This window comes from Chionomys nivalis, chromosome 2 (genome assembly GCF_950005125.1).
Source record: "Chionomys nivalis chromosome 2, mChiNiv1.1, whole genome shotgun sequence".
Taxonomy (NCBI): domain Eukaryota; kingdom Metazoa; phylum Chordata; class Mammalia; order Rodentia; family Cricetidae; genus Chionomys; species Chionomys nivalis.
The window spans coordinates 108695769-108722797 of NC_080087.1; the positions used below are offsets into that span (position 1 = coordinate 108695769).

Below are 27029 nucleotides of genomic sequence, written 5' to 3' on the forward strand. Positions count from 1 at the left end.
GTTATCTGAAGGTAGGGAATAAGTTGGAGAGTATAGAGTGTGGGTGGATTTCGTCAAAACACATTTTACACATGTCTGGGAGTCTCAAATAGAAACTGCAGAGAGAACTTCTGAGAGAATGGGATACATCTAGTGTTGTGATGCTAATTACTGGCTGGAAGGTGAAAAAGGACAGTGAACCCATGCGTCTTGGCTGGCACTGGGTCTTATTTTAAGAAAATAGTTCTTAGTGTTTATGCTATTTATGTAGCAACCCTGAAAAGCTGAGGACACGAATTTCCTGGCAGCATTTTCAAGAACAAGGTAGAGGATGAGAATGAATAAAAGGAGGCTTCATTTCTTAGTGCGCTTCTCCCTCTATTTCCAAAAATAATATTAAAGGCAGCCTGGTGATGCTGAGAATGTCCGTGGGCCACACACCTATCAGCAAGCAAGGATTACAAGCCGCACTACTGCACAATTCATGTGACCCGTCAAAGACTGTGCTGAACAAACCAAAATGACAATTGTAGAACTGAGATGAAAACTGTAGAACTAAAAGAAAACCAAAAACAACAGGTGTGACTGACAGCTCACAGCTCAGTAAGGGATAACTTTATCATCCAAAGCCAGGTCTCTCTTCATGTGCTGAAGGAGAGACAACATGCCTTAGAGAGTGGCTTTCCCTGGTGGCAGTTGATCCCACCAACCAAGACCATGTTGGGCATCATAGGTCTCGGGAAATCCAATACAAAGTCTCTGTGGAACAACCAAATAGACTCTGGGTTGAAAAGGGCATTCATGGTCACTGGGGTCTGGAGAACTTCAGAGGCAATTTCCGTAGCAGCTTTGAAAAAATAGGGACAAAATGTATGTTCCCCCATGTAGTAGAGTTGGTTCTGCACTCTCTACACGAAAGTCATGTTGCCTGTGAGTTTCAAGAGACCTCTGGGAACATAAGAAGGAGGACTGGGGTACTGGGCACCATCATCAAGATAATAACAAACTATTCCCCTGCTGAAGACCATGGACGGGAGCGACAAGTACTTGGCAACAGTCAAGCCGCACACATCGAAAGGATCCAGAAAAACAGCATCAAAAGAACTTTGCTTCAAGTACTCCACTAACTTCTTGTCATTAAACAAACTCCTACAATGTGAAAACAGTAATTCAAAGAAATATGTGCCTGGATTCTTTTTTTTTAAGATTTATTTATTTATTGTGTATACAACTTTCTGCCTTCATGTATACCCACACGCCAGAGGAGGGCACCAGGTCTCATTACAGATGGTTTGGAGCCACCATGTGGTTGCTGGGAATTGAACTCAGGACCTCTGGAAGAGCAGACAGTGCTCTTAACCACTGAGCCATCTCTCCAGCCCCTGTGCCTGGATTCTTTAGCAGAGAAAAATTCCTACTTCTTCAGTTTTCCATTGATTGTAAGCAAAAACTTGAAGTAGTGGCTCAATTCTTGGTGACTGGGGAACACTCAGCTGAACATCTTTGAAGATTAAAAATAGCTAGGGTGCCACACCTTTAGTCATTGTACTGGGTTAGGGGGCAAGGCAAGAGGTTCTCTGTGATTTCAAGTCTAGCCCGGTGGACATAGTGAGTCCCAGGACAGCTGAAGCTACATAATAGCCCCTATATCAAAACACAGCGAAACGGCTAGGGTGATATCTGTATGGTTACTGCTAGGCCCTGCCCTCCTTTAGAAAAATCAACCTTAACAATTGAAGACAAGCCCAAGAAGCATGAGTGGTTCACAGAACTTAATGAAATTTGCCACGCCACAGCAACTGTAGTTCTGAGCGAGAGAGACGTCGGGATTAACACACAGCACAACTTCAGGTTCTGCAGAGAAGCCTTTATTTCACTTTCTCACAGGGTATATATAGTCCTCAGCAGGGGAGGCCGAGCCAGCAAAAACAAGAAGCTCATCACTGTAGGGGTAAACTTCTCTAGAAACATTGCTGAAAGCCAGGCGGTGGTGGCGCATACCTTTAACCCCAGCACTTGGGAGGCAGAGGCAGGCGGATCTCTGTGAATTCGAGACCAGCCTGGTCTACAGAGCTAGTTCCAGGACAGGCTCCAAAACCACAGAAAAACCCTGTCAAAAAAAAAAAAAAAATTGCTGAAAACAACAGATTGTTTTGTTCTTGTTTTTACTCTTGTTTTCAGAACAACCAACCACAAGAGTGCAAAACAGATCAAGTGGGGGTGCGAAGGCCTGTCCTCTAGGGACCCAACAAAATTCAAACAAGAAAGAAAAGGACAATTGTCTTACTCAGGTCCTGTCACTCAATCCCTGCTCCCAAATCAGGACAATGCTGATAAAGAGATCATTTACCCTGAGCAAGGACGTACTGGCAGAGAAGTGAGCTAGCACTCGTAATACAAAGTCCTTAGTGTTCCCAGAGTTCCTAGGAGGGTTGCCTCAGTGACATCACTGGGGACAGGGGGGTCACTAGGAGAAAGGACATGGTCATGCCACATGGAGTGAAATGAAAGAAAGGAAGTCAAAGTCTTAGTGACCTGTACACAGGTCACCACGGCACCTTCTCCCAGCCAGTTATTGAACTGCTAAATCCTAGCCCATCTACAAAACCAGCCTAGTCACCCTCCTAGGCATAGGAAGACATTCGAGTCAGCGTCACTTATTATACTTCTGTGTTTCTACCCCTTCTCAGAGTGTAGTCTAACTTCCCTACATAGACAAGGGGATGGCTCATGGTCTAGTTTAGAAGAGTGTGGGGGATGGCTGTGATGGTTCTTCCTGGCTGTCAACTTGATCAGATCTCAAGCCATCCAAGAACAAAGCTGTTGGCAACACTAGCAAGAGGTTTTCTTCAAAGGGTTCTTTGGGATGAGAAGATGCACCTTGAAGGTTGTGGCACCTTCTAGTGGAAGTCAATCAGGAGCTCTCTTCAGTCAAAAAGAACTACCAGTTGGCCCTGCACGGGCAGAGAGACTCACACCTCTGCATACTTCACGGGAACATAGTAGATAGACCTCAGGAACTCAAAGGCATTCAACTCAGGCAAAAGTCTATGCCACATCTCCCACTTGGCAGAGACAATTTTTCCCCCATTATATATTTATAAGAAGGTAGCCTCTGACCTCACATTATTGAGTAGCAACTCTGCTAAACTCTTGAACTGAGCCTTCAGCCCTGCCCAAGATCGCAAAGAATGGACTCAACCGGCCAGGGAGTAGATCTTCAGAACAGATTAAACAGAGCTGTCACAATGCCCGGGCAGCAGTTCCGCACGGTAGCGCCCCCCTCCCAGCCAGCATCTCATCCAGCAGCAAAGCCTGCCAACCGTCCCACCCAACATCAGCATGGAGGCAGCATGCATCTTAGTCAACTAGAAAGCTCATAAAAGTCCTTCTTGCTCAGGGAGTACACTGGTCCTTCCAGAGTTACGGGCTAGAACGCATAGCAAAGACCTGTTGCTACCAAAGGACACGTGTCAAGACAAGTTCACATCAGAAGGTTTTTTTTTTTTTTTTCAGGACAAGGCTATTAACATTATAAAGAACCAAGGACCTGTGACATGTTGAGAGAAACTCAGAAAACTGCAATGGGGGCACCAGAGAACTAGAGATCCATAAAATGACTGATAAAGAATTTATAATAAAAGTCATAAAAATGTTCAACAAACTATCAGAATATAAGAAACAAAATTTAATGACAGTAGACAAGAACCAGAAGGTGACAAACAGACAATAGGAAGTGTAGACAGAGGCCTACACTTTCCTAGCTACCCAGACCGCAGAAACTGTTTTAATTGCAATACTGTTTGGTCAATAGCTTAAGCATTCTTACAGCTAGTTCTTACATCTTAAAATAATCCATTTCTATTAATTTGTATTTTACGTTGAGGATCATGGTTTACTGGTACAGGTGCGTGGGCGTCTTTCTCCTCAGGTGGCTACATGCTGTCTCCTTGACTCACCTCTGCACTGCAATAGGCCCAAAGTGGCTTTTTTAAATTAACCAATGGTATTCACAGCATACAGAGGGGAACCCCACATCACCTCCCCTTTTCTGTCTAAATAAAAAAGATTTTAATTTTTACATAATAAAATTACATATAATAAAACAGGTATCAAGAAAGAATTATAGTTACAATATTTATATACATTTATCTTTTATCATAACTAAAGAAAACTGTATCTATTCTTTAATTCCATCAAAGACTCCAGAAGGATATAGTATTACCTAAGTAAACAGGAAGTGCATTGTAAGCAACTTTTAAAACTCTAGAATTGGCGGAGACATCTCACTGCCTGGAAAGTCTTGAAGAGCTCTAAAATGGTAACCAGCTTGGTTGCAGTGGCTCTGGATGCTGGTTCCACCTCTCCCCATTTTTAAAATGGTGGAAGCACCACCAGTGCCAACTCTGGGGCCACCAGGCAGGAACCTTGCTCAGCACTCCAAACCCGAGAATGAGCATGCAGCACATAAACACTTTTTATCTGAGTAACAGCCAAATCGGCTTTGGCCCACTTTCACAGTTTGTATTTGTACTGAAAATCAAGATCAAGTGAGCTTTTGCCCTTCTGCTCCACAGAAGGTTTCTGTCCACCCTGAGCTCACCTTAGGACACCTGCATTACCATTTGAAAGATGTACCGCCCCAGTCAAACTCCCCACCTGGCACTGTCCTCAGAACAAGTCATGCCTGCCTACACAAGGACAGGTGCTTGGCACCAGAAGTAAGAGCCCCTCAGGGCTCACCTCTTCACCTCACTGGGTCAATGAAAAAATGATTAGATCGTGGGTTCGGGACAGGGTTTCTTTGTAGCTTTGGAGCCTGTCCTGGAACTAGCTCTCATAGACCAGGCTGGCCTTGAACTCACAGAGAACCGCCTACCTCTGCTTCCTAAGTGCTGGGATTAAAGAAATGTACCACCACTGCCTGGCTAGCTCAGTTGGTAGAGCATGAGACTCTTAATCTCAGGGTTGTGGGTTCGAGCCCCACGTTGGACACCAATCTGTAGCAGCAGGCTGCTTGTTTGTCCTGGCCACCCAACTAGATTAGCCCCAAAATAACCACACAGAAATTGTATTTATTAAAACACTTCTTGGCCCATTAGCTCTACCTTCTTACTGGCTAACTCTTATATTAATTAATCCCATTTTTATTAATCTGTGTATTACCACATGGCTGTGGCTTACTGGGTAAAAATCCCAACATCTGTCTCATGCAGCTCTATGGCTTCTTCCTAACTCTGCCTCCTTTCTTCCAGCATGCCATTTAGTTTTCCCTGCCTACCTAAGTTCTTCCCTATCAACAGGCCAAAGCAGTTTCTTTATTCATTAACCAATAAAAGAAATACATAGACAAAAGGACTTCCCATACCATTTGGGCACCCATCTTCAGCCTACAGGCCTATACTATCTGACAGACTTTTATATGAAGCAGGAAATTTCACCTATATTGACAGTTTATCAGTCACTTTCTTGTGTGTTTTACAGAATGTTTGGCAGACTCTTTCATGAAGCAGGAACTTTGAAGGACTATCTCACCAGTGGCTCCCGTCCATGGGCACCACCCAGCAGCCTGCCTGCCTGGGCAAAGCCAGAGGCCAGCAGCAGACACACACACAGAGGAAGGGAGGCTGGGAGACCTGCAGGAGCCATGAGAGAAGCTCAGCCTGAGGCAATCCAGCTGCTGAGACTCTCTGCTCTTCTAATAGAGCTGGTTGAGTGGAGGCAGAAGATCTCCTTCACTGGACACACAGATTTATAGGTTTACAAGGGAAGTTAGATTTAGTGCTAATGATTTACTCAAAAGAGCAATCATTAATGAACTACATTGGGTAAAGTAACTACTTTGTGCTTTTCAGCTTAAAAAAATATTTACGATATTTGTCTTGGGAAGATCATGCCTTCTAATGCAAAACCAGTCTTGAAAGAATTATGACACAATGTGCTTGGATTTTTACATTCAGAAAAATTAAGAAGCTGTCAATAAAATCCTCTAAATCTATCATATGCTCGTTTGTTCCTCATAACAAGGGAAACTAAGAGGGATGGACAGTGAGAGTCACCAAGAACAGTTAGATAGGGCCTGGTGGTGGTGGCGCACGCCTTTAATCCCAGCACTCGGGAGGCAGAGGCAGGCGGATCTCTGTGAGTTCGAGACCAGCCTGGTCTACAAGAGCTAGTACCAGGACAGGAACCAAAAAGCTACGGAGAAACCTTGTCTCAAAAATCAAAAAAAAAAAAAAAAAAAAAAAAAGAACAGTTAGATAGGGAACCCTAGAGGTCAGAGAAAACCTTCCCTAAAGGGCACATTATGGTACATAGGACAGGTCAGGATCAAATCAACTCTGTATTGCTGTGTGGTTCCATGGATCTGAGAGTGCAGGAGTCCTGACTGACAGGCACTGAGCCTTGGGACTCTGTCCTGCTGTAGGACTCCAGTAAACCAACAACACAGTCATTGTCCCTGTCAAAACAGAAACATTGGCTGTGTTAGATCAGTTTCTGTTATTTCTAGTGCCCTTCCTAAGACAGGATGATTTTCTTTCTGAGCCTGGCTTTCAGACAGATGTCTGGATGGAAGACAGAAGATGAAGAGCTGACACTCTGAAAGCTGTTGCCTCCAATGTTGATGCTCAGACTAAGTTACCTCAGGCACAATGGCCAGGGGCTCAGCTTTCCTAGGAACAAAGAAACCAGACCTTAGGACTTCCACCTTTCCCCACAGCTCCAGGAGGGGCTGATGTTGGTCTTGGTCCTGAGCCATAAAACTGAGTCAGGACATAATAACAACACATCCAGTGTGTTTTTAAAACTTTTCTTGATTGGTTTTATTGATCTATGCATTTTTCTCTATTCCCCTCCCTTCCTCTCCCCTTTCCTTCTCCATCTCCCATGGTCCCCATGCTCCCATTTTACTTAGGAGATCTTGTCTTTTTCTACTTCCCATGTAGATTTGATCCATGTATGTCTCTCTTAGAGTCCTTGTTGTTGTCTAGGTTCTCTGGGATTGTGATTTGTAGGCTGCTTTTCTTTGCTTTATGTTTAAAAACCGTTTTTTAAGATATTTTTGTTTTTGCTGTAAAAGTATAATTTCATGTCTTCCCTTGGGTAGAAACAGGCCTGACATTTCTGCATGGTTTGTAGATCCTAACATAGTCCAAGTAACAAGTATAATGCGATTCACTGCAAATGTGACTCTCCCTCGCTGCATCCACCATTCACACAGCACAGCATGGAAGGGGTGACTGTCCCAGGCCTATGATGTCAATAAGAAAATAAGAAACCAGAGGAACTCATGAAGGTTCCCTACTCTTCCAAGACCCTTTCCAGAAAGCTGACTTTAGGAAGCAGAGTGGGAATTGCTTGTCTGTTCCACATGGAATAGGACAGAAACAAAAGGGCAGAGACCATAGAGACCAGCCTGTGTGTCTCAGTGGTACCTCAGTGTGCCTGCCACATATGCCAACTCCATAGGTTATTTCTAATGTTGATTCACTTGGCTTCTCTATCAGGAGAGGAGGTTCAAAGCTACCTGGAGTCCTTAGACTGTTCCTTGCAGTCCTACTTCTGAGAGCACCCCACTAAGCTCTCCCAAAGAAGAAAAACACCACTTCAGCCAATTCTAGAAAAATGTTGGGGCTAGTAATGCATGGCTTGAGAAGTCCAAATGTCTTCATTTCTCCATGCAAGGTGACCCAGCAACCTGGACTGGGCAGGTATGTGTGGACATCAGATGAGCAAAGTTTTGTCCTTTAATAAGGAAAATAGAAGTTGAACTCTGGAAAAATATTAAAACAGTAGGATGTGGGCTAGAATGATGATTCATAGCTGGAAGCAATGGCTGCTCTTTCAGAGGCCCGGGGTTTAATTCTCAGCATCCATGTGGTAGCTCACACTTGTCTGTAACTCCCATTCCAGGAATTCTCACACCCTCATATAGATATACATGCAGGCAAAACACCAATGGGGATAAAATAAAAATAATTAATGAAAAATATACTACCTCCTGGCTGTCATGTTAAAAGACTACCACCTCTATTGCTCCTGTCAGAGAAACCAAGCAACAGCTATGATAATCTAGAAAAGAGCTGGTCAGTAACTCAATCTAGTTACTTACTGAAAGACTCTAAATGCATTTGTAAGCCCCCTCAACCCTAAGAAAATGTAAAACTTTAAGAAAAATCTAAAGTCATTTCTGATGACTCTCAGTACTTCCCCACCTCCCCTTAAAACCAAGGACATAACAGCTATGTAAGGACGTACTAAGATGTTGAAAACTTTCCATCTCCCTGAATAGGGGCATGATAACCCTTAGGTGTTGACTCAGTTACTGATGTTTTGACTTAGTCCCTGGGAAGGGGCAAAGTGACCTTCAGAAGTTTCCCTTTACCTCATCTGATCTGGCAATCACTCTCCAGCTAATTATTGGTAATAGCCTTTTTGAATAAGCCAATCCAATAAGTTGGAAAACAACCTACAGGTTCCGCCCCCTTGTCTCTGTGGCTTTTTGCTTTAAAAGATGGGCTGTAACAGCTGTGGATGTCCTTCATATCCCGAACCTGAAGGACCCTGTCATGACAGAATAAAAAATCCTCTTGCTGTTTGCATCCACACGAGTGGTCTCGACTGGTCCTTGGGTAGGGGGTCTCCCCAAAAGAAAGACATCCTTCGGGGGGTCTTTCATCTTGGTGCATGGGCCGGGAAACGAGACCCCCACTCAGGGACCACTGACCCACCTTCGGGAGGTAAGCTGGCCAGCCGTCTTTGTGTGTTTTGTGTGTTTGTGTTCTTGTCTGTTTGAATTGTTGCGCTTGCGAATCTGTATTCTGTGCGATTCAGCTGAGTCGGTCTGTATCTGGCGGGTCTCAGAAGGAGCTGACGAGCTCGGACTTCTCCCCCGCAGCCCTGGAAGACGTTCCACGGGTGTCTAGAGCCCGATTTTTCGGGTCTCATCTGTTTGATCCCACGACCAGAGTAGGACTTTTTGGGGCTCCGCCCGTGTCCAAGGGGTACGTGGTTTTTCTGGGGAACGACCTCACGGTCTCCGTCTGAATTTTTGCTTTCAGTGTAACAGCAGTCTGACCCTTCCCCCGTCTCTTTTCCCAAGCAGGAGGCACACATGCCAGCAGGGTCCAAGCTGGTGCTAATTCCTCCCCCACAGGACCCAGTAAGCCTGGAAAGCAGCAGTAGGCTGTTTCTCTGGGCTCAGATACCCTATTAGAAAGCACATGTCCCGTAAAGAACCTGGACCTCTTCATTTTGGCAGCCAGGACTGGGTATGACAGCAGATAGAGAGATTGCAAGTAAGTATGGATGTGGATTCAGGAGCAACAGGTAGTACCACAAGCCAATATCAGAAGGGCCTCGCAGCCCTGATAGCATCTCTCTTCTAGGGATGCCCTGTTCTAGTCATCACGTGCTGTGTCCAGGGTAAAGCTTCTGGTTTAAAAATTGGGAAAAAATTAAACTGAGTCACTTTTAAAAGAATGTGCTTATAAAAACCTACAGATTGTTGGTTTCTATATTTCTTACTATGCAGTGTGCCCATAAAAAATTAAATTCCCAACTCTGTTTAGATGGATACAGAAATACACTGTCTTCAAGAACTATTGCTGTAAAAGCCCTGTGACCCCGGGCCAGGGCCATGTGAACAGCCCAGCTGAGCTTCTAAGCCAGCCCATGTTTAGATCTAAATTTGATACCTGACTGCTCGCAATGCTTGTGATGAGGTGGGGGCCCCGAGTTGCCCCACATGGCAAAGATCTGCTGAATCCTCTCACTCCACTACAATGACAAAGAGGGTGTTACTGAGTGATGAGGTTGAGTTAAAATGGCCCTTTTAACTCTTTATAATGTTTATGGCTATTTAAAAACATGGCGAAGATTCTCATTTATTATTGATATAAAAGAGGTACATTTTGGGTTGTTTTCAGATTCTGTCTATGATAAAATAATTCTGTTATGTAAAGTAGGCCCAAAAGGGATATTGCTAAGTTTTAAGGTAATATGTTACCTAATTCTAAAAATTCATCATACTAATGTTCATCAGTGTGTATTTTTACCAAAAACGAAGGATTTTTATTTCACATTCTCTTAAGCATAAATTGTCAAACAATATTTTTAATCTTGGTTATTTTTACAGGGATAAGATAAAATCTCAGAGTTGTTTGATTTACATTTCCTCAATGATTAAGGATGTTAACATAATTTCACTAGATTATTTGTTCTTATGAGGAATAAGTTCCTAAGTTCCTTATATGTTTTTATGTTCTGTTGATTATATCCTTTGCTATACAAAAAGCTTCTCGGTTCTGGAGATCCTGTTTATTGATTGTTTCTCTCAATGTTTATGCCACTGAGGCTGTGTTTAAAAATGTATTTTAAACTTTTTTCTTCTATGAGGTTCAATATTGTTGGATTTATGTTAAGGTCTTTGATTTGTTTGGATTTCAGTTTTGTGCATAGAGATAAATATGAATCTATTTTCATTCTTCTATGTCTAATTAATTCTAAAAGGGAGAAACTGACAGTCAAAATGCCGGGCTCATGGCAAATTTCAGGGACAAGGCACCCCACTGATTCGGCCAAGGTAAAAAGTGGTTCTCCAGGGGCCAGTTAAAATCTGTGTTTCTTAAATGTTTAATGGAGGTTTACAGGCATTTTACCCAACCTCTAAAGGTCAGCAGGCAGCGATAGCCATGGCCTTCATAGGACAGTCAGCATCAGATATAAGGAGAAAGTTACAGCAAGTAGATAGGCTGCAAGATTATACCTTGCAAAATTTTGAGAGACAGAGAAAGTGTTAAATGAGAGACAGAGAAAGTGTTAAATGAGAGACAGAAAAAATAAAAAAAGAGAGAGAGACAAAAAGCAAAAAAAGAAAGAGGCGGAAAGCAAAAAAAAGAGAGAGACACAAAAAAACAAAACAAAAAAAAAGGCGGGAGACAAAAAAAAAAAAAAAAAAACCAGAGGGATCATAAACAAAAAGGACTCAGACAGATAAGGAGCCTGGGCAACAAAAGATCAAAGACAAATAAAGACGGACAGAGGCACTCCTTGGACAAAGGCCAATGTGCTTATGGCAAGAAAAAGGACATTAGATACCTCTATAGATTTTCTAAGGGACACAGGGACTGAGTACTCTGTGTTAAAACAATCATTAAACAAACTGGACACCTTACGAACTATAAATTTGGAAAAAGGACAAATAAATGACTCGTTCCTCCCTGGTCACCCCTAAATGATCAAAGCCGTTTGTTGACCAAATGAGGGACTTTACTTTCCCTGCAGTTCTCAGTTCTGCAGGAGACGCAGGCTGTTTGTCTGCCTACGCCTCTGCCATGCCCTCCTCACCAGGATGACCACCTCCCCCTGCCATCACCACCAGAGAAATCCTTGCCTCCTAGCAACTGCCTTGGTGCTGCGCTTTCTCTAAAGCCTGCATGAGCCCTGGCTGCTCACCCTACAGTCTGGCTCCCCTCACACATGTCAGACTGTGATAGAGCGCTCACAATGCTGCCACAGGTGCCCTCCTACACTGGGCTGCTGCTCCTGTGCCCTGCTCACGTAGATGGACTACGGATCCTGCCAGCATCTGCAGAAAGGACAGGCAGCTGGCAGAATGGCAGGCTGAGCTGTGCCAGGAAGAGCTAAAAATGATGGGCAAGCTTCCTTGGGACACAAGGCTGGGGGTCCAAGCCGAGCAGGTACACAAGACTAAAGGTAAGCAGAAGGTGGGGGCAACATTGGTGGACAGGAAACAAATGATCTGGGCCAGTAGCCTCCCTTCAGGGACGTCGGCCCTACCAGAAAGCTAAACTTGTGGCTTTGATACAAGCTCTACAGATGGCAGAGAAAACGTCTATACTGACAGCAGGTATGCTTTTGCCACCACCCCTATACGCAGAACAATATACAGACAAAGAGGACTGTTGACATCTGCGGAAATTTTGAGCCTCCAGGAGGCCACACGTTTGCCAAAAAAGATAGCCATCATACATTGACCAGGATTGAGACACCCAATGTAATGGCTAAAAAGATCATAAAAAAAAATCATCCTGAGGTTTGGGATGCCCAAGATAATTGTGTCTTATAATAGACCTGCCTTTGTTGCCCAGGTAAGTCAGTGTGTGGCCAATTAAAGATTAAATTGTGCTTACCAACCCCAAAGCTCAGGTCAGATAAATAGAATAAATAAAATTCTAAAAAAAAAATTTTACAAATTAACAAAATTGGCCCTAGAGACCGACAAAATGATTGGATAGACCTCCCTCCCTCTGTCCTGTTTTGGGTTCAAAACACCTTGGGGCGATTTAAACTCACTTCTTATGAGATCCTATGTGAGAACTGCCACTGCTCACCAAGGTGGATGAGGTATATAATCCTGATGCTGTTCTTCCCAGACTGTTATAATCCTGATGCTGTTCTTCCCAGACTGTTATAATCCTGATGCTGTTCTTCCCAGACTGTTATAATCCTGATGCTGTTCTTCCCAGACTGTTATAATCCTGATGCTGTTCTTCCCAGACTGTTATAATCCTGATGCTGTTCTTCCCAGACTGTTATAATCCTGATGCTGTTCTTCCCAGACTGTTATCTGCCCACCTAAAGGCCCTCCTGATCATCCAAGCCCAGGTGTGGAAGCCTCTGGCTGCTGCCTATCAGCCTATCATCCGTTGGTGATTCCATATATGTCTGGAGACATCAGTCCCAGAGCCTTAAACCTTCCTGGAAGGGACCCTACACCATGCTCCTTATGACACCCACCGCTCTCAAAGTAGACAACATTACAGCCTGGATCCATGCATCTCATACAAAGCCAGCACCTCTACAGGACGACTCAGGACCCTCCGGATAAAAGCTTCAGCACACCGAGAGCTAAACAAAGGACTCTTAAAAAAATACCAAACAAACTCTCTGAAACTCTTATACTATTACCCAAGTTTTAGTACTGACACACCAATATCAGGCTCTCAAGAGAGAGTAAATCCCAAGATTGGGATTTGACAAAACAAGAGGAGGGAATGAAAGACTCTAAATGCATTTGGAAGCCCCCTCAACCCTAAGAAAATGTAAAACTTTAAGAAAAATCTAAAGTCATTTCTGATGACTCTCAGTACTTCCCCACCTCCCCTTAAAACCAAGGACATAACAGCTATGTAAGCACGTACTAAGATGTTGAAAACTTTCCATCTCCCTGAATAGGGGCATGATAACCCTTAGGTGTTGACTCAGTTACTGATGTTTTGACTTAGTCCCTGGGAAGGGGCAAAGTGACCTTCAGAAGTTTCCCTTTACCTCATCTGATCTGGCAATCACTCTCCAGCTAATTATTGGTAATAGCCTTTTTGAATAAGCCAATCCAATAAGTTGGAAAACAACCTACAGGTTCCGCCCCCTTGTCTCTGTGGCTTTTTGCTTTAAAAGATGGGCTGTAACAGCTATTGATGTCCTTCATATCCCAAACCTGAAGGACCCTGTCATGACAGAATAAAAATACTCTTGCTGTTTGCATCCACACGAGTGGTCTCGACTGGTCCTTGGGTAGGGGGTCTCCCCAAAAGAAAGACATCCTTCGGGGGGTCTTTCAGTATAAGGCCTCCCTCCTTCTCAGGTTCCAGAACTGGGGGAGTTAGAACTACTTGGCTGGGGAAGAAAAAAAAAGTTCCTCTGTTCTTGAAAAGTTATCAACAGCTCTACCCTGACAGTTAAATTTCCAACTCTGCATACTTTAAAGAAGAAGCCAGTCTTGATATATTTGGAGGGGGATCAGATAAATACTCAGTTTAGGCAGAATCACACCTATAATCTGTCTTGCCTACAAAATACAGTAGGAAAATGGAGACACAACCTTGTGGGAGTAACCAACCGATGTCTGTTTTGAATTAAGGCCCACTCCATGAGATGGATACTGCCTGGTCAGTCTTCCTCATCAACTTAGATTGTGCACACAGACAAGTTCAACAGAACCTCAATATGTGGGCTGCCCATGCATGCTTCAGCATTACCAGAGCATAAAATTCATTTTTCATTCATTTCCATGAGATGGAACCCATACCTCATACTGCTTAAGTGTCCAGAAGTCCAGAGAGCTAGGGTAAAACCAAGTATTCCTGTTGTTAGTTGGGTGGGAGAGTAACAATGAAATGACTCATAACGACATTGTGCTGTACACGTGGATCAGTATCTTAGCCATCATCAGAGATGATCCCTCATGTAACAGCTGGGAGCAAAAACAGAGACCCACAGCAAGACACTACATAGAGAGACCTCGGAACACATAGCTCTCAGTGAGATGTATCCATCCAATCCCTCCAGTCAGAGCTCAGGGAACCTCATGGAAGAGAGGCAGAAGGAGTCGGGGAGAAAGAAGAATGGAGGACCCCCAGAGAACAAGGCCTGCTAAATCACTCAGTAAAGCTCGTATGAACTGCCGAGGCAGAAGCAATCTGCACAGAACCTGCATGAACTTGCCCCAGGTCCTCTGAACAGACACCATACCTTCTCGTCTAGTCATTTGTTTGTTTGTTTATTTGTTTATTTATTTATTTATTTATTCATTCATTTATTTATTTTGGTTTTTCAAGTAGAGTTTCTCTGTGTAACAGTCCTTGATGTCCTAAAACTAATTCTGGTAGGCCTGACTGGCCTTGAACCCACAGAGATCCACCTACCTCTGCCTCCCAAGTGCAGGGATTAAAGGCATGTACCACCACCACCTGGCTCCCATGTAGTACCTCTGTGGGACTCCTAAAAGTGCTAACAAGTGAGTCTCTGATTCTTGTCCCTTCCCTTGGCACTCTTACTTTTCTGTTTGTTTGTATTTTCCAATTTTATATGGTGGTGTTCTTCTCTCATTACATTTTATTTTGTTTGAGAAAATGCACCAACTTTGTGTCTTGTATATCATATCAGTGATTCTTGAAATGCGGAAAAGCTGCGTGTGCGCTCCTATAGAGTGCAGCCTACAGAAAATGATCACAGTTTCAATGCTTGATGCGTTTCTTAAACATCTCCAAAAGCAATAAAAAATGTACATTGAAGTTTTTTTGTCTCTTTAAAAATTTTTTCAAGTTGTCATACAGAGTATTCAGTGGTATTCTGGCATTTTTCAAATGTTTTCTTTTCTGTTTATTCTGCTATCCAGTTACCCTATCAAGCCTTCTGCATGTCCTCTTCCTACCCCTGGACATCCCCGTTTGTGTCTTCATGTGGTATGTCTATCATTACTTACTGGTTTTGTTTCTCCTAAGGAAAATTTTCTTTGTCCCTTTCCTTTCTAATTTCATGACCTTGCTATGCACACAGAGAACGGCACACATACAGAGTTAAACTTAGTTTGTAACTTTGAATGTATATGCGATATCCTCAAAGGTTTACACAGCCATATCAATAGGGAACCAATATAGATTTGTTTCCTAATTAGTGACTTGGCACAAAATAATTCTCTAACCCAGGAAGAAATTCCATATGCAGTGAGGTAAATGATAAATCACAGCTCAGTAAAGAATTTATCTTTTCTTGGCCAAACCAAAGACTCTCTTCATGTGCTGAAGGAGAGATAGCATACCTTGGAAAGTGGCTTTCCCTGGTGGCAGTTGATCCCACCAATGTAGACTATGTTGGGCATTACAGGTGCAGGAAAATCCAACACAAAGTCAGTGCGTAACAGCCAAATGGACACTTGACTGAAGAGGTCTTCCATAGTCACTGGGGTCTGGAGAACTTCAGAGGCAATATCTGTAGCAGTTTTGAAAAAATAGGGGCAAAATGCACGCTCCTCCATATAGGTGATGTGGTTCCATACTCTCTCCATAAAAGTCATGGTGTCTGAGAATTTCGAGAGAAGTCTGGGAACATAAGAGAGGGGTCTGGGGCACTGAGCGCCCTCTTCAAGATAGTGGCAAAATATATCTCTTGCAAAGACCACGGACGGTAGCGACAAGTACTTGGCAACAGTCAAGCCGCACACATCGAAAGGATCCAGAAACACAGCATCAAAAGAACTCTGCTTCAAGTACTCCACTAACTTCTTGTCATTAAACAAACTCCTACAGTTTGAAAATATTAATTCAAAAAAACCGTTGGCTGAGCCGAACATTGCAGAAAGCATACTCTGTTCTGGAGTTTTCCATTGAGTGTCAGAAAAATACTTGAATTTCTGGTTTAAATCCTCTAGGGTGTGAGAAATTGAGTATGTCTTCACTGTAATATTCAGGGATTTTCCCAGTTGCCAACTCACCTCTGGCACGGCTGCCACCACCTCATGCCCTCTGTGGATGAGCTTCTCCACAACAGACCGCATGGTGAACCAGTGGCTCCCGTCCATGGGCACCACCAGCAGCCTGCCTGCCTGGGCAAAGCCAGAGGCCAGCAGCAGACACACACACAGAGGAAGGGAGGCTGGGAAACCTGCAGGAGCCATGGGAGAAGCTCAGCCTGAGGCAATCCAGCCACAGAGAATCTGAGCTCTTCTGACAAAGGAGGAAGTGTGACTGAGTTAAATCTGCTCCCTCAGGAGGGCATGTACTTGCACTATTAAGAAACAACAATCCCTGGCAATGATTTACTTGGAGAACACTATTCAGTGATCAAATATTATGAGGCACACTTTTTTGTATTCCAGATAAGATTTTCCTTGCACAGAGTCAGGATATATGAGTTTAGAAACAGTTACGAAGAAATATCCTGACCCTAAGGAGTCCAAAAGTTTTCACCAAAGGAAGTAAGTTTCAAGCAATATTGCATTTCTAGAGTAGTTATCAAAGCAAAAGCAGACTGTGTTCCGAAGGGATTTGTTGCCTGCCACTAGGTCAAAGTCTAGGGGGAGGATTCTTAGCCTGGCCTTGCTCATAGACAGTGGTTTGAAACAGTTCTGCAGATTGAGCAATGCTGCTCTCTTGGCACATGTGCAGGAGAATTTTGTTCCACTTCCCAACACTGTGGTCTCTGAATTGCGGACATAAGGGTGACCAGCATCTGTGCAGACCAATCCAGGGACTAAAAGGAAGGTGACCACCATTCCTGTTACAATGTCCTCCTGGATGCATCCGATGCTGTAGACAGCTTATATTCTATAGAGAGGCTAGGAGCCTTCTAGTCAGTTACCCAGGGCCTTCTCCACAGACCCATGCATTTGTCTCCCTTGTCACTGCTGTATCTGGGGGTTTGCTTCCCCCTTGTGGTTACAGACAATGCTGCCTTTGCCCACACCTCATGTGGGTTTTTCTCATAGGAATTGGTTTCAAGTTCTCTCCCTATACATCTGGGATTGAGACAGCTTGCCCATAAGGAAATTGTGGTGTTCCCTGTTGACATGCATAAGGCAGCTCTACATGGCAAGTTGTTATGATCTGTTGGCCAGGTCTATCACCTGAGTACCCTGTCACTTTAAGGGACAAGCCCTCCTACCTCCAAATTTCTCTGTCTCTAGGGAGGAGTGGTTCCCACAGAAGAGGAGGTGTTGATATTGGGTTTGGTCCTGGGGCAGAAAAATGAGTCAGGACATAATGACAGCATATCCAGTGCGGTTTTTTTTTAACTTTTTAAAATTTATTTTATAGAGCTATGCATTTTTCTCTGTTCCCCTCACTTCCTCTCTCCTTTACTTCAACCCTCTCCCATGGTCCCCATGCTCCCAATTTACTCAGGAGATCTTGTCTTTTTCTTCCCATGTGATGTAGGAGGGTCATCTGTCTACGTGTTACTTTCATTGGTTAATAAAGAAACTGCCTTGGCCTTTGATAGGCTAGCCCTTAGGTGGGTGGAGTAGACAGAACAGAATTCTGGGAGGAAGAAAGCAGAGTCAGCCAGATGCCATGATCCTCAGACCCGAGACAGAGGTAGGTTAGGATCTTTCCCAGTAAGCCACCACCTCATGGTGATACACACATTATTAGAAATGGGTTAATCAAGATGTGAGAGTTAGCCAGTTAGAGTCTAGAGCTAATGGTCCAGGTCGTGTTTAAATGAATACAATTTGTGTGTTGTTATTTCGGGTATAAAGCTAGCCATGCAGAAGCAAAGCTGGATGAAAAGCAGGCCTGCTTGTCTCACCGCTACAGATGGCACCCAACATGGTCTACAATTGGTGCTCCAACGTGATGGACTAAATCCACTTAAAAACCTGAGAGGACTTTAAAAAAAATGTAGAGAGCGTTTAACAGAACTTTTTGCTGTTTGCTAGGACGTGCCGTAGAAATATTTCCTGTTTCAGCAATAGTGGCAGAAGAAAAGCCACGTCATTTAAAAACGCAGCTTCCTGGGGCTATGCCGCCAGTGCAAACTCTGGCTTTAAAGCATTTCAATGGCTTTTATGGAACTGGAAGTTTGTGTTCCCACTCAGGATCAGAAAGAAAGTACTCTGAGACCCTGTCAATGGCTCAGTGCTCCCTGACTTCACCTGGGCAGATGGCAAGATCAGGCTTAGGCAGGTGGGAGAGCATGGCAGATTTCTGCCACCATACAGAGAGATGTTTCCAGGCTATGCAGTACTCTGCCTGTCAGGTTTGGCTGTAACTTGGTTGAAAAGAGTTTCTGTGCTGCACGCTCAGTCTCAGAGTTAAAGTGCTGAGTGCGGCTCCTACCAGGCAGCCCCAGAGCTAGTAGAAAATGGTAGGTCCTCCATTTTGAAATTGGAGAGAGGTGGAGCCAACATCCGGAACAGCCAGTCGCTCTGCAGCTCAGAGGCACAACTGATTCAGTCACAAGTGGCTCCGCCATGTTAGATTGGGCAGGGCAAGCCCGCAGTACCTGTTTTTGACCTAGGAATATCACAGCTTAGATTCTTAAGTGCTTAGCAATTAAAGGCGCAAATCAAAAGTGCTCCTGGACAGTAAAAAATTACAGATTCACAATAGGACAGATTCAGATATAAAAGACCTCTAAGTGGGTCACAATGTTGGATAAGTATATGTAGGCTTGGGAGAGAGAATAAAAAGAATATAGAGAATAAAGTTAATGTCTTAAAAAAGGGTAAAGTCTTTAAAGAGACAGAGTACAGATAGTTATAAATTAAAAGAAATAAAGAAGCCTTGTAAAAATGGAAAATTCTCAGAGAGCCTGGATTCTGTGTATTATTGTATTTTCTTTAAAATTTTTGACTCTGAAGGAGCTAAGTACAGAGAGACATTTCATTGTATGGGCGGCTAAGCTGATCCAGCATATATGTTCTAAAGGTATCTTGACTTCAAAATTTGGATCTAAGGTTATGATGCTTTGGAAAAGTTCTTCTTTTGTTTTCACAGAGGATGAGACCCTGTGGATTGCTTCTATCCCAATGTGGTATGATAGAACACTCCCTCCTGAAAGGTTGCTATTAACACCCTAAAAATTACTTCATTCAACTGCTGACTGAAAAAAAACTAGCACACAGGTTATACCATAAAAGACCTGATAAACAGCACCCCTATACAGCAGGAAAAAGTTTGGAGAAAAATAACTACGTCCATATTTCCAGATATTGTTTATAAATATTTGTATACATTTAAAGGGGGATATGATATAGATATGAATAATTTACATTGGTATGGATTTTAAGGTCAATTTTGTTATACGTATATGTATTTCTGATACTGATTAAGGTACCGTGATTGTGTAGTTCATTTAAAAATGTAATGTATAATTAGGAAATATAGGTTGTTAATGGATAATCATCAATAATAATCAAGCTTATATTCATGTTAGTTAGATTTTCTAGATATATAGAGATATGTTTCAGTTAGATAGATATTCTTCATATCCTTATAAGACTACAGAATATGGCATTTAAATGTTTTAATAACTTAGGGCTTTTCATGACAATGAGACACATCTGCTCCTGGCAGCACAGCTACTTCAAGAGGAAGATGGGCATCGAAGAGGCTCCTTATGGAGTTTGATAGCCATTTGGGCAAGAAACTACTCTTGCCTGGACTGATGCATAAACTGGACACAAAGAACCCGCAGAAAGAGGACTGCTGAACTTGCCTAAAGGTGAGATGGTCTTTTGGGGTTCCTGCTTCATGAAAGAGTCTGCAAGATATTCTGCAAGACACAAAAGAAAGTGACTGAACTGTCTTTGGAATTTCGTGCTTCATGGAAATGTCTGCTGGATACTATGGGCCTGTAGGCCAAAGATGGATGTCCCAATGGTACAGAAAAACTTTGGGTGACTGTCCAGGCAGCGAGATGTCTCTGTCATTTCTAGAGTTTTGGAAGTTGCTTACTTCCAATTTACATAAATAATATTATATCCTTCTAAAGTCTTTGATGGAGTTGAAGAATAAATAATTATAGTTTTCCATTGGTATGATAAAAGAAAATAGATATAAATATTGTAACTGTAATTCTTGCTTGATAACTGTTTTGTTATATGTAATTTTACTAGGTTAAAATGAAAGCCTTTCTTTTTTGGTTAAACAAAAAAAGGGGAAATTGTGTAGGAGGGTCATCTATCTATGTGTTACATTCATTGGTTAATAAAGAAACTGCCTTGGCCTTTGTAAGGCCAGCCCTTAGGTGGGGTACACAGAACAGAATTCTGGGAGGAAGAAAGCAGAGTCAGGCAGATGCCATGATCCTCCCACCCGAGACAGAAGTATGTTGGGATCTTTTCCAGTAAGTCTCCACCTTGTGGTTCTACTTAGATCATTAGAAATGGGTTAATCAAGATGTGAGAATTAGACAATAAGAGGCTAGAACTAATGGACCAGGCAGTGTTTAAATGAATACAATTTGGTGTGGTTATTTAAGGTGTAAAGCTAGCTGTGTGGGAGCCGGGAGGAACAAAAAGCAGCCCGCTCCCTTATTGCAACACCCATGTAGATTAGATCCATGTATGTCTCTCTTAGAGACCTCGTTGTTGTCTAGGTTCTCTGGGATTGTGATTTGTAGGCTGCCTTTCTTTGCTTTATGTTTAAAAATCACTTATGAGTGAGTACATATGATAATTGTCTGTGTCTAGGTTACCTCACTCAAAATAATGTTTTCTAGCTCCATCCATTTTCCTGCAACATTCAAGATGCCATTATTTTTTTCTGCTGTGTAGTATTCCAATGTGTAAATGTGTCACATTTTCCTTATCCATTCTTCAGTAGAGAGGCATTTAGGTTGTTTCCTGGTTCTGGCTATGACAAACAATGCTGCTAGTTGGAATGCAAGCTGGTTTAGATGTCAGTGTGGCGATTTCACAGAAAATTAGGTAACAACCTTCCTCAAGACCCAGTAATACCACTTTTCGGTATGTCTCCAAAGGATGCTCAATCGTGCCACAGGGGCATGTGCTCAACTATGTTCATTGCAGTATATACCAGTTGAGCATATACCCAGAGGATACCTTATCTTACCACAGGGACATTTCCTCAATACACCAGGTTCATTGTTGTTCTATTTACAGGAGTTTAAGAAAAAACCTAGATATCACTAAACAGAAGACCGGTTAAGGAAAATGTGATACATTTACATAATGGAGCATTACTCACCACTCTAAAAATACGTATCATGATGTTTGTAGGCACATGTATAGAATCATCCTGGGTGAGGTAACCCAGATCAGTTGAGAAATATGATATGTATTGACTTCAATTGGATATTGCCATTATAGCAATGATAACCAAGCTGCAGTCTATAAACCCAGAGAAGTTAGGCATAGAGGAAGAGAGTAGGCAGGACAAGTTGAGAGAGGGAAATAATAAACATTTTATGAGTGAGGCTGAGCATGGAAGGGGACACAGGGGTTTCATGGGGAAGGAGAGGGCAGAGGAATGTGGGTGGCCATGAGAGGAGAGACAGCTAGAATTGAAAAACATTTGAGTGGCAGTATGGAAACCTAGTGCAAGACACTGGAAACTTCCTGTAATAAATATATGAAGGCAATCCTGAAGAGGTCTCCCAATAGTGAGGGTCAGGGAACTGCTAATGTCCATATATTGTCACCAAACTAAGCTTTCTACTTGGGAATGCTTTGCATGCAATTCAGTTGTTGGTCGTTCCAAGGGGTCCCATGGAAATTCCCAAACAACCCAGGCTGTCACCAAAAAATAGGTTGCTCTCCACAAACAGACAACAAGACCCAATTGCTGAAGAAAACATCCACAACTCATTAACTCGATGAACATGAACATTTGAGCTGGTGCCTGCATCAAACTTTCACCCTCCTTTCTATTGTCTATGACATGGAAATATATTCTGCAGGCTACCAAAAGAGAAAAGGAAACACCAACCCAACCACCAAACCTTTCACTTATAATCTGTCTTGCCTACAAAATATGATACGGCAATTGAGGCACAAACCTTGTGGGAGTAACCATGACTCATAATGACATCCTGCTGGTCTCATGGATCCAGTGCCTTTGTCAGCCATCATGAGAGATGTAACAGATGGGAGCGAAAAGAGAGACCCACAGCACAACATTACATAGAGAGACCTCGGAACACACAGCTCTCAGTGAGATGTCTCCATCCAATCCCTCCAATCAGAGCTCAGGGAACCTCATGGAAGAGAGGCAGAAGGAGTCTGGGAGAAAGAAGGAATGGAGGACCCCCAAAGAACAAGGCCTGCTAAATGACTCAGCAAAGCTCGTATGAACTGCCGAGGCTGAAGCATTTGCACAGGGCCTGCATGGACCTGACCCAGGCCCTCTGGACAGACACCACAGCTTCCCGTTCAGTACTTTCATGGGACTCCTGAACGTGGTAACAAGAGCGCTCTGATTCTTGTGACTTTTTTTCATGATCTTATACTTCTGTTTACTTCTCTTGTTCAATTTTGATGTTTTGGGTTTTATTTCTATTTTATTATATTTTATTATTTAAAAAATAATTCACCCACCTTGCATCCTACATATCATATCACTAATTTTTGAATACAGAAAAACTGCATGGTGAAAACTATAGAGTGCAGCTGACAAACTTGAGAGCTGCTTTATGTGATAATGTATTTTTTAAACATCTCTGAAAGCCTTAACATATAGCTTCATTATTTATTGTTGCCTTCTTAAATTTTATTTCTGCGTCAGCATACAAAGTGTTTGGTGTCATTTGGCAATTTTCAGACAAACTGTATGTTACTCCTGATAATTCCACTCTCCCGCTACCCAGCCTTCCCTTCCATATGTCCTCTTCCTACCGTTGATCATTCTCCTTTCTGATTTTGTGTGGCATGTCTATCATTTCTGCCACTGTTTCTCCTCAAACAAGTTTCTTTGTCCTCTTCCCTTTCCAATTTCATGACCCCAAACACAAATAGAACTATACATATATATTTAAAATTAGACTTTATCTTGAAATGTATATGCAAATATGTCACAGATATAAACATCTAATCAATAGGGCACCTATGAAGAATTTCTTCTTAATTAGTAAATGGCACAAAACAATTCTCTACCCAGGAAGAAATTCTTTATGCAGTGAAGCAAACATCAAATCACAGCTCAGTAAAAATTTTCTTTTCATTCCCTGAAACCAGGCCCCTCTTCATGTGCTAAAGAGAGACAACATACCTTGGAAAGCGGCTTTCTTTGTTGGCAGTTGAGCCCACCAATGAAGAAAATGTTGGGCATCACAGGTTTGGGAAAATCTAACACAAAGTCGGTGCGTAACAACCAAATAGACACCTGGGAGAAGAGGTCTTCCAAAGTCACTGGCGTCTGGAGAACTTCAGAGGCAATGTCTATAGCACTTTTAAACAAGTAGTAGCAAAATGCACGCTCTTCCATGTAAAAAACAAAGTTCGACACTCTCTCCTTGAAAGTCATGGTGTCTGAAAGTTTTGAGAAAAGTCTAGGAACATAAGACAGTGGACTGGGACACTGGGTGCCCTCTTCAAGATAGTGGCAATAGAAATATCTTGTAAACATCACTGAAGGGACCGACAAATACTTGGCAACAGTTAAGCCACAGAGCTCAAAAGGATCCAGAAACACAGCATCGAAAGAACTCTGCTTCAAGTACTCCACTAACTTCTTGTCGTTAAACAAATCCCTACAGTGGGAAAACAATAATTTAGAAAAACCTTTGACTGAGCCTGTCACTAGGGAAAGTATCCTTTGTTCTGGAGTTTTCCATTGAGTGTCAGAATAATACTTGAACTTCTGGTCCAGATCCTCCAGAGTGTGAGAAGTTGAATACGTCTTCATTGTAAAATTCAGGGATTGTCCCAGTTGCCAACTCACCTCTGGCACGACTACCACCACCTCATGCCCTCTGTGGAGGAGCTTCTCCACAACCGACCGCATGGTGAACCAGTGGCTCCCATCCATGGGCACCACCAGCAGCCTGCCTGCCTGGGCAAAGCCAGAGGCCAGCAGCAGACACACACACAGAGGAAGGGAGGCTGGGAGACCTGCAGGAGCCATGGGAGAAGCTCAGCCTGAGGCAATCCAGCTGCTGAGACTCTCTGCTCTTCTAATAGAGCTGGTTGAGTAGAGGCACAAGATCTCCTTCACTGGACACACAGATTTCTAAGTTTACAAGGGAAGTTAAATTAGTGCTAATGATTTACTCAAAAGAGCAATCATTAATGAACTACATTGGCTAAAGTAACTATTTTAGTGTTTTCCTGGTTTAAAAAAACATTTTACATTTTTGTCTATGGAAATATTGCCCTCTTTGGTAAACCCAGTTTTGATAGAATTATTAAACAATATGCTTGGATTTTTAAATTCAGAATAATTTAGAAGCTGTCTATGAGGATCCTCTAAATCCATCACATGCTCATTTGTTCCTCATAACAAGGGAAACTAAGAGGGATGGTCAGTAAGAGTTACCAAGAAGAGGTAGATAGGGAATCTCAGAGGTCAGTGAAAACCTGGTCTCTCCCCAAAGGGCACATTATGGTACATAGGACAGGTCAGGATCAAATGACCTCTGTATTGCTGTGTGGTTCCATGGATCTGAGAGTGCAGGAGTCCTGACTGACAGGCACTGAGCCTTGGGACTCTGCCCTGATATAGGACTCCAGTAAACCCACAACACAGCCATTGTCCCTGTCGAAACGGAAACATTGACTGTGTTAGATCAGTTTCTGTTATTTCTAGTGCTCTTCTTAAGACAAGATGACTTTCTTCCTGAACCTGGCTTTCAGACAGACATCTGGACAGAAGACAAAAGATGAAGAGCTGAAGCTCTGAAAGCTGTTGCCTCCATATGATGCTCAGACTAAGTTATCTCAGGCACAAAGGCCAGGGCTCTGATTTCCTAGAAACAAATTGATCATGATTTAGGACCTCAACATCCCCACAGCTCCAGGAGGGGTAGATGTTGGGCTTGGTCTTAGGACTGAATAAGGAATCAGGACATAATAACAGCTGGTCCAGTGTGTTTGTTAAAGAGCGTCTAATCACATATTGTTTCTGAAAAGAGTCGTCACATAAACCATTTGAGTTGGGTCTAAAACAGTGATGCGCAGTGTATGCTCACCACATACACTGTAGGTGCAATGTTCTTTCCCACCCTGCAGTCACGAGACAGGGTGACCTTTCTACACTGACTCTCCTAGAGAGGTCATGAAGATTTAACCGGATATTGTAAGAGCTTCATGTTCCTAAATTTTCTATACTGTCATGCATTATTTTTAAGATATTTTTTGTTTGTGGTGTAAAGGTATAATTTCATGTCTTCCCCTGGGTAGAAACAGGCCTGAAATTTCTACATGCCTTGTAGATCTGAACATAGTCCAAATAACAAGCATAACATCAGTCAGTGCAAATGTGCCTCTAACTCACTGCATCCACCATTCACACAGAACAACACAGCACGGAAGGGGTGACTGTCCCAGGCCTATGATGTCAATAAGAAAATGAGAAACAAGAGGCACTCATGAAGTTTCCCTAATCTTCCAAGACCCTTTCCAGACAGCTCAATTTAGGAGGTAGAGTAGGAATTGCTTGTCTATTCCACCGGGGATAGGACAGAAACAAAATGCAGAGACCATAGAGACCAGCCTGTGTGTCTCAGTGGTAACTCAGTGTGCCTGTCACATATGCCAACACCAAATGCAATCCCTGACATCGAACCACTTGCCTTCTCTATCAGGAGAGGAGGTTCAAAGCTACTTCGAGTCTTTAAACTGTTGCTTCCAGTCCTACTTCCGAGTGTACCCCACTAAGGTCTCCCAAAGAGGAAAAATGCCACCTCAGCCAACTCTAGAAAAATGTTGGGGTAAGTAATGCTTGGCCTGAGAAGTCCAATTGTCTTCATTTCTCCATGCAAAGTGACCCAGCAACATGATCTGGGCAGGTAGGTGTCCACCTCTCTGGACCTCAGATGAGCAAAGTTTTGTCCTTTAATAAGGAAAATAGAAGTTGAACTCTGGAAAAATATTAAAATTGTGAATACTGGCTAGAATGATGATTCATAGTTAGAAGCACTGGCTGCTCTTCCAGGGGTCCAGGGTTCAGTTCTCAGCATCCATGTGGTAGCTCACACCTGTCTGTAACTCCCATTCCAGGGCTTCTCACACCCTCATATAGATATACATGCAGGCAAAACACCAATGAGGATTAAATAAAAATAATTAATTAAATATATACTACCCCCTGGCTTTCATAATAAGAGACTACCACCTCTATTGCTCCTGTAGAAGAAACCAAGCAACAGCTATAATAATCTAGAAAAGAGCAGGCCAATAACTCAATCCAGGTATAGGGCGTCCCTCCTTCTCAGGTTCCAGAACTGGGGGAGTTAGCACTGCTTGGCTGGGGAAGTAAAAAAGTGGTTCCTCTCAACTTGAAAGGTTATACAACAGCTCCACCCTGACAGTTAACTTCCCACCTCTGCATACTTTAGAGAAGGAGCCAGGCTTGATATATTGGGGGGCAGGAGAGGAATCAGATAAAAACTCAATTTATGCAGAATCACACCAATAATCTGTCTTGCCTACAAAATAGGCTAGGACAATGAGGACACAAACTTTGTGGGAGTAACCAACCGATGTCTGATTTGAATTAAGGCCCACTCCATGAGATGGATACTGCCTGGTCAGTCTTCCTCATCAACTTTGATCATGAACACAGACAAGTTCAACAGAACCTCCATATGTGGGCTGCCCATGCATGCTTCAGCATTACCAGAGCATA

The 27029-nt window shown here is 42.9% G+C and overlaps 2 protein-coding genes, 1 non-coding gene and 1 pseudogene across 3 annotated transcripts in view; 1 reads left to right on the plus strand and 3 right to left on the minus strand.

Annotated features, from left to right (window-relative positions):
* Positions 1–16443, minus strand: part of LOC130865255 (UDP-glucuronosyltransferase 1-6) — a 101143-nt gene extending 84700 nt beyond the window's left edge. Inside the window, exon 1 of the mRNA XM_057756231.1 lies at positions 15545–16443. Within this exon, the coding sequence (XP_057612214.1) occupies positions 15545–16399 (855 nt within the window). The 5' untranslated portion in view covers positions 16400–16443. The remainder of the gene's footprint in view (positions 1–15544) is intronic.
* LOC130862624 (UDP-glucuronosyltransferase 1A8-like) lies at positions 621–11968 on the minus strand (annotated as a pseudogene).
* On the plus strand, positions 4902–4974 carry Trnak-cuu (transfer RNA lysine (anticodon CUU)). Its single transcript has one exon. It is a non-coding gene; the product is annotated as a tRNA-Lys (tRNA).
* Positions 16444–23402: 6959 nt separating the features above from the next.
* On the minus strand, positions 23403–24338 carry LOC130869277 (UDP-glucuronosyltransferase 1A7-like). Its single transcript, XM_057761279.1, has one exon. It carries the CDS (start codon positions 24306–24308, stop codon positions 23403–23405), a length of 906 nt encoding a protein of 301 aa, XP_057617262.1. The 5' UTR covers positions 24309–24338.
* Between the last annotated feature and the right edge of the window lie 2691 nt (positions 24339–27029).

What these genes read in the sequence shown, in the direction of transcription:
- LOC130869277 (XM_057761279.1), bottom strand. Translation starts at nt 24,308, where the DNA reads ATGGCTCCTGCAGGTCTCCCAGCCTCCCTTCCTCTGTGTGTGTGTCTG.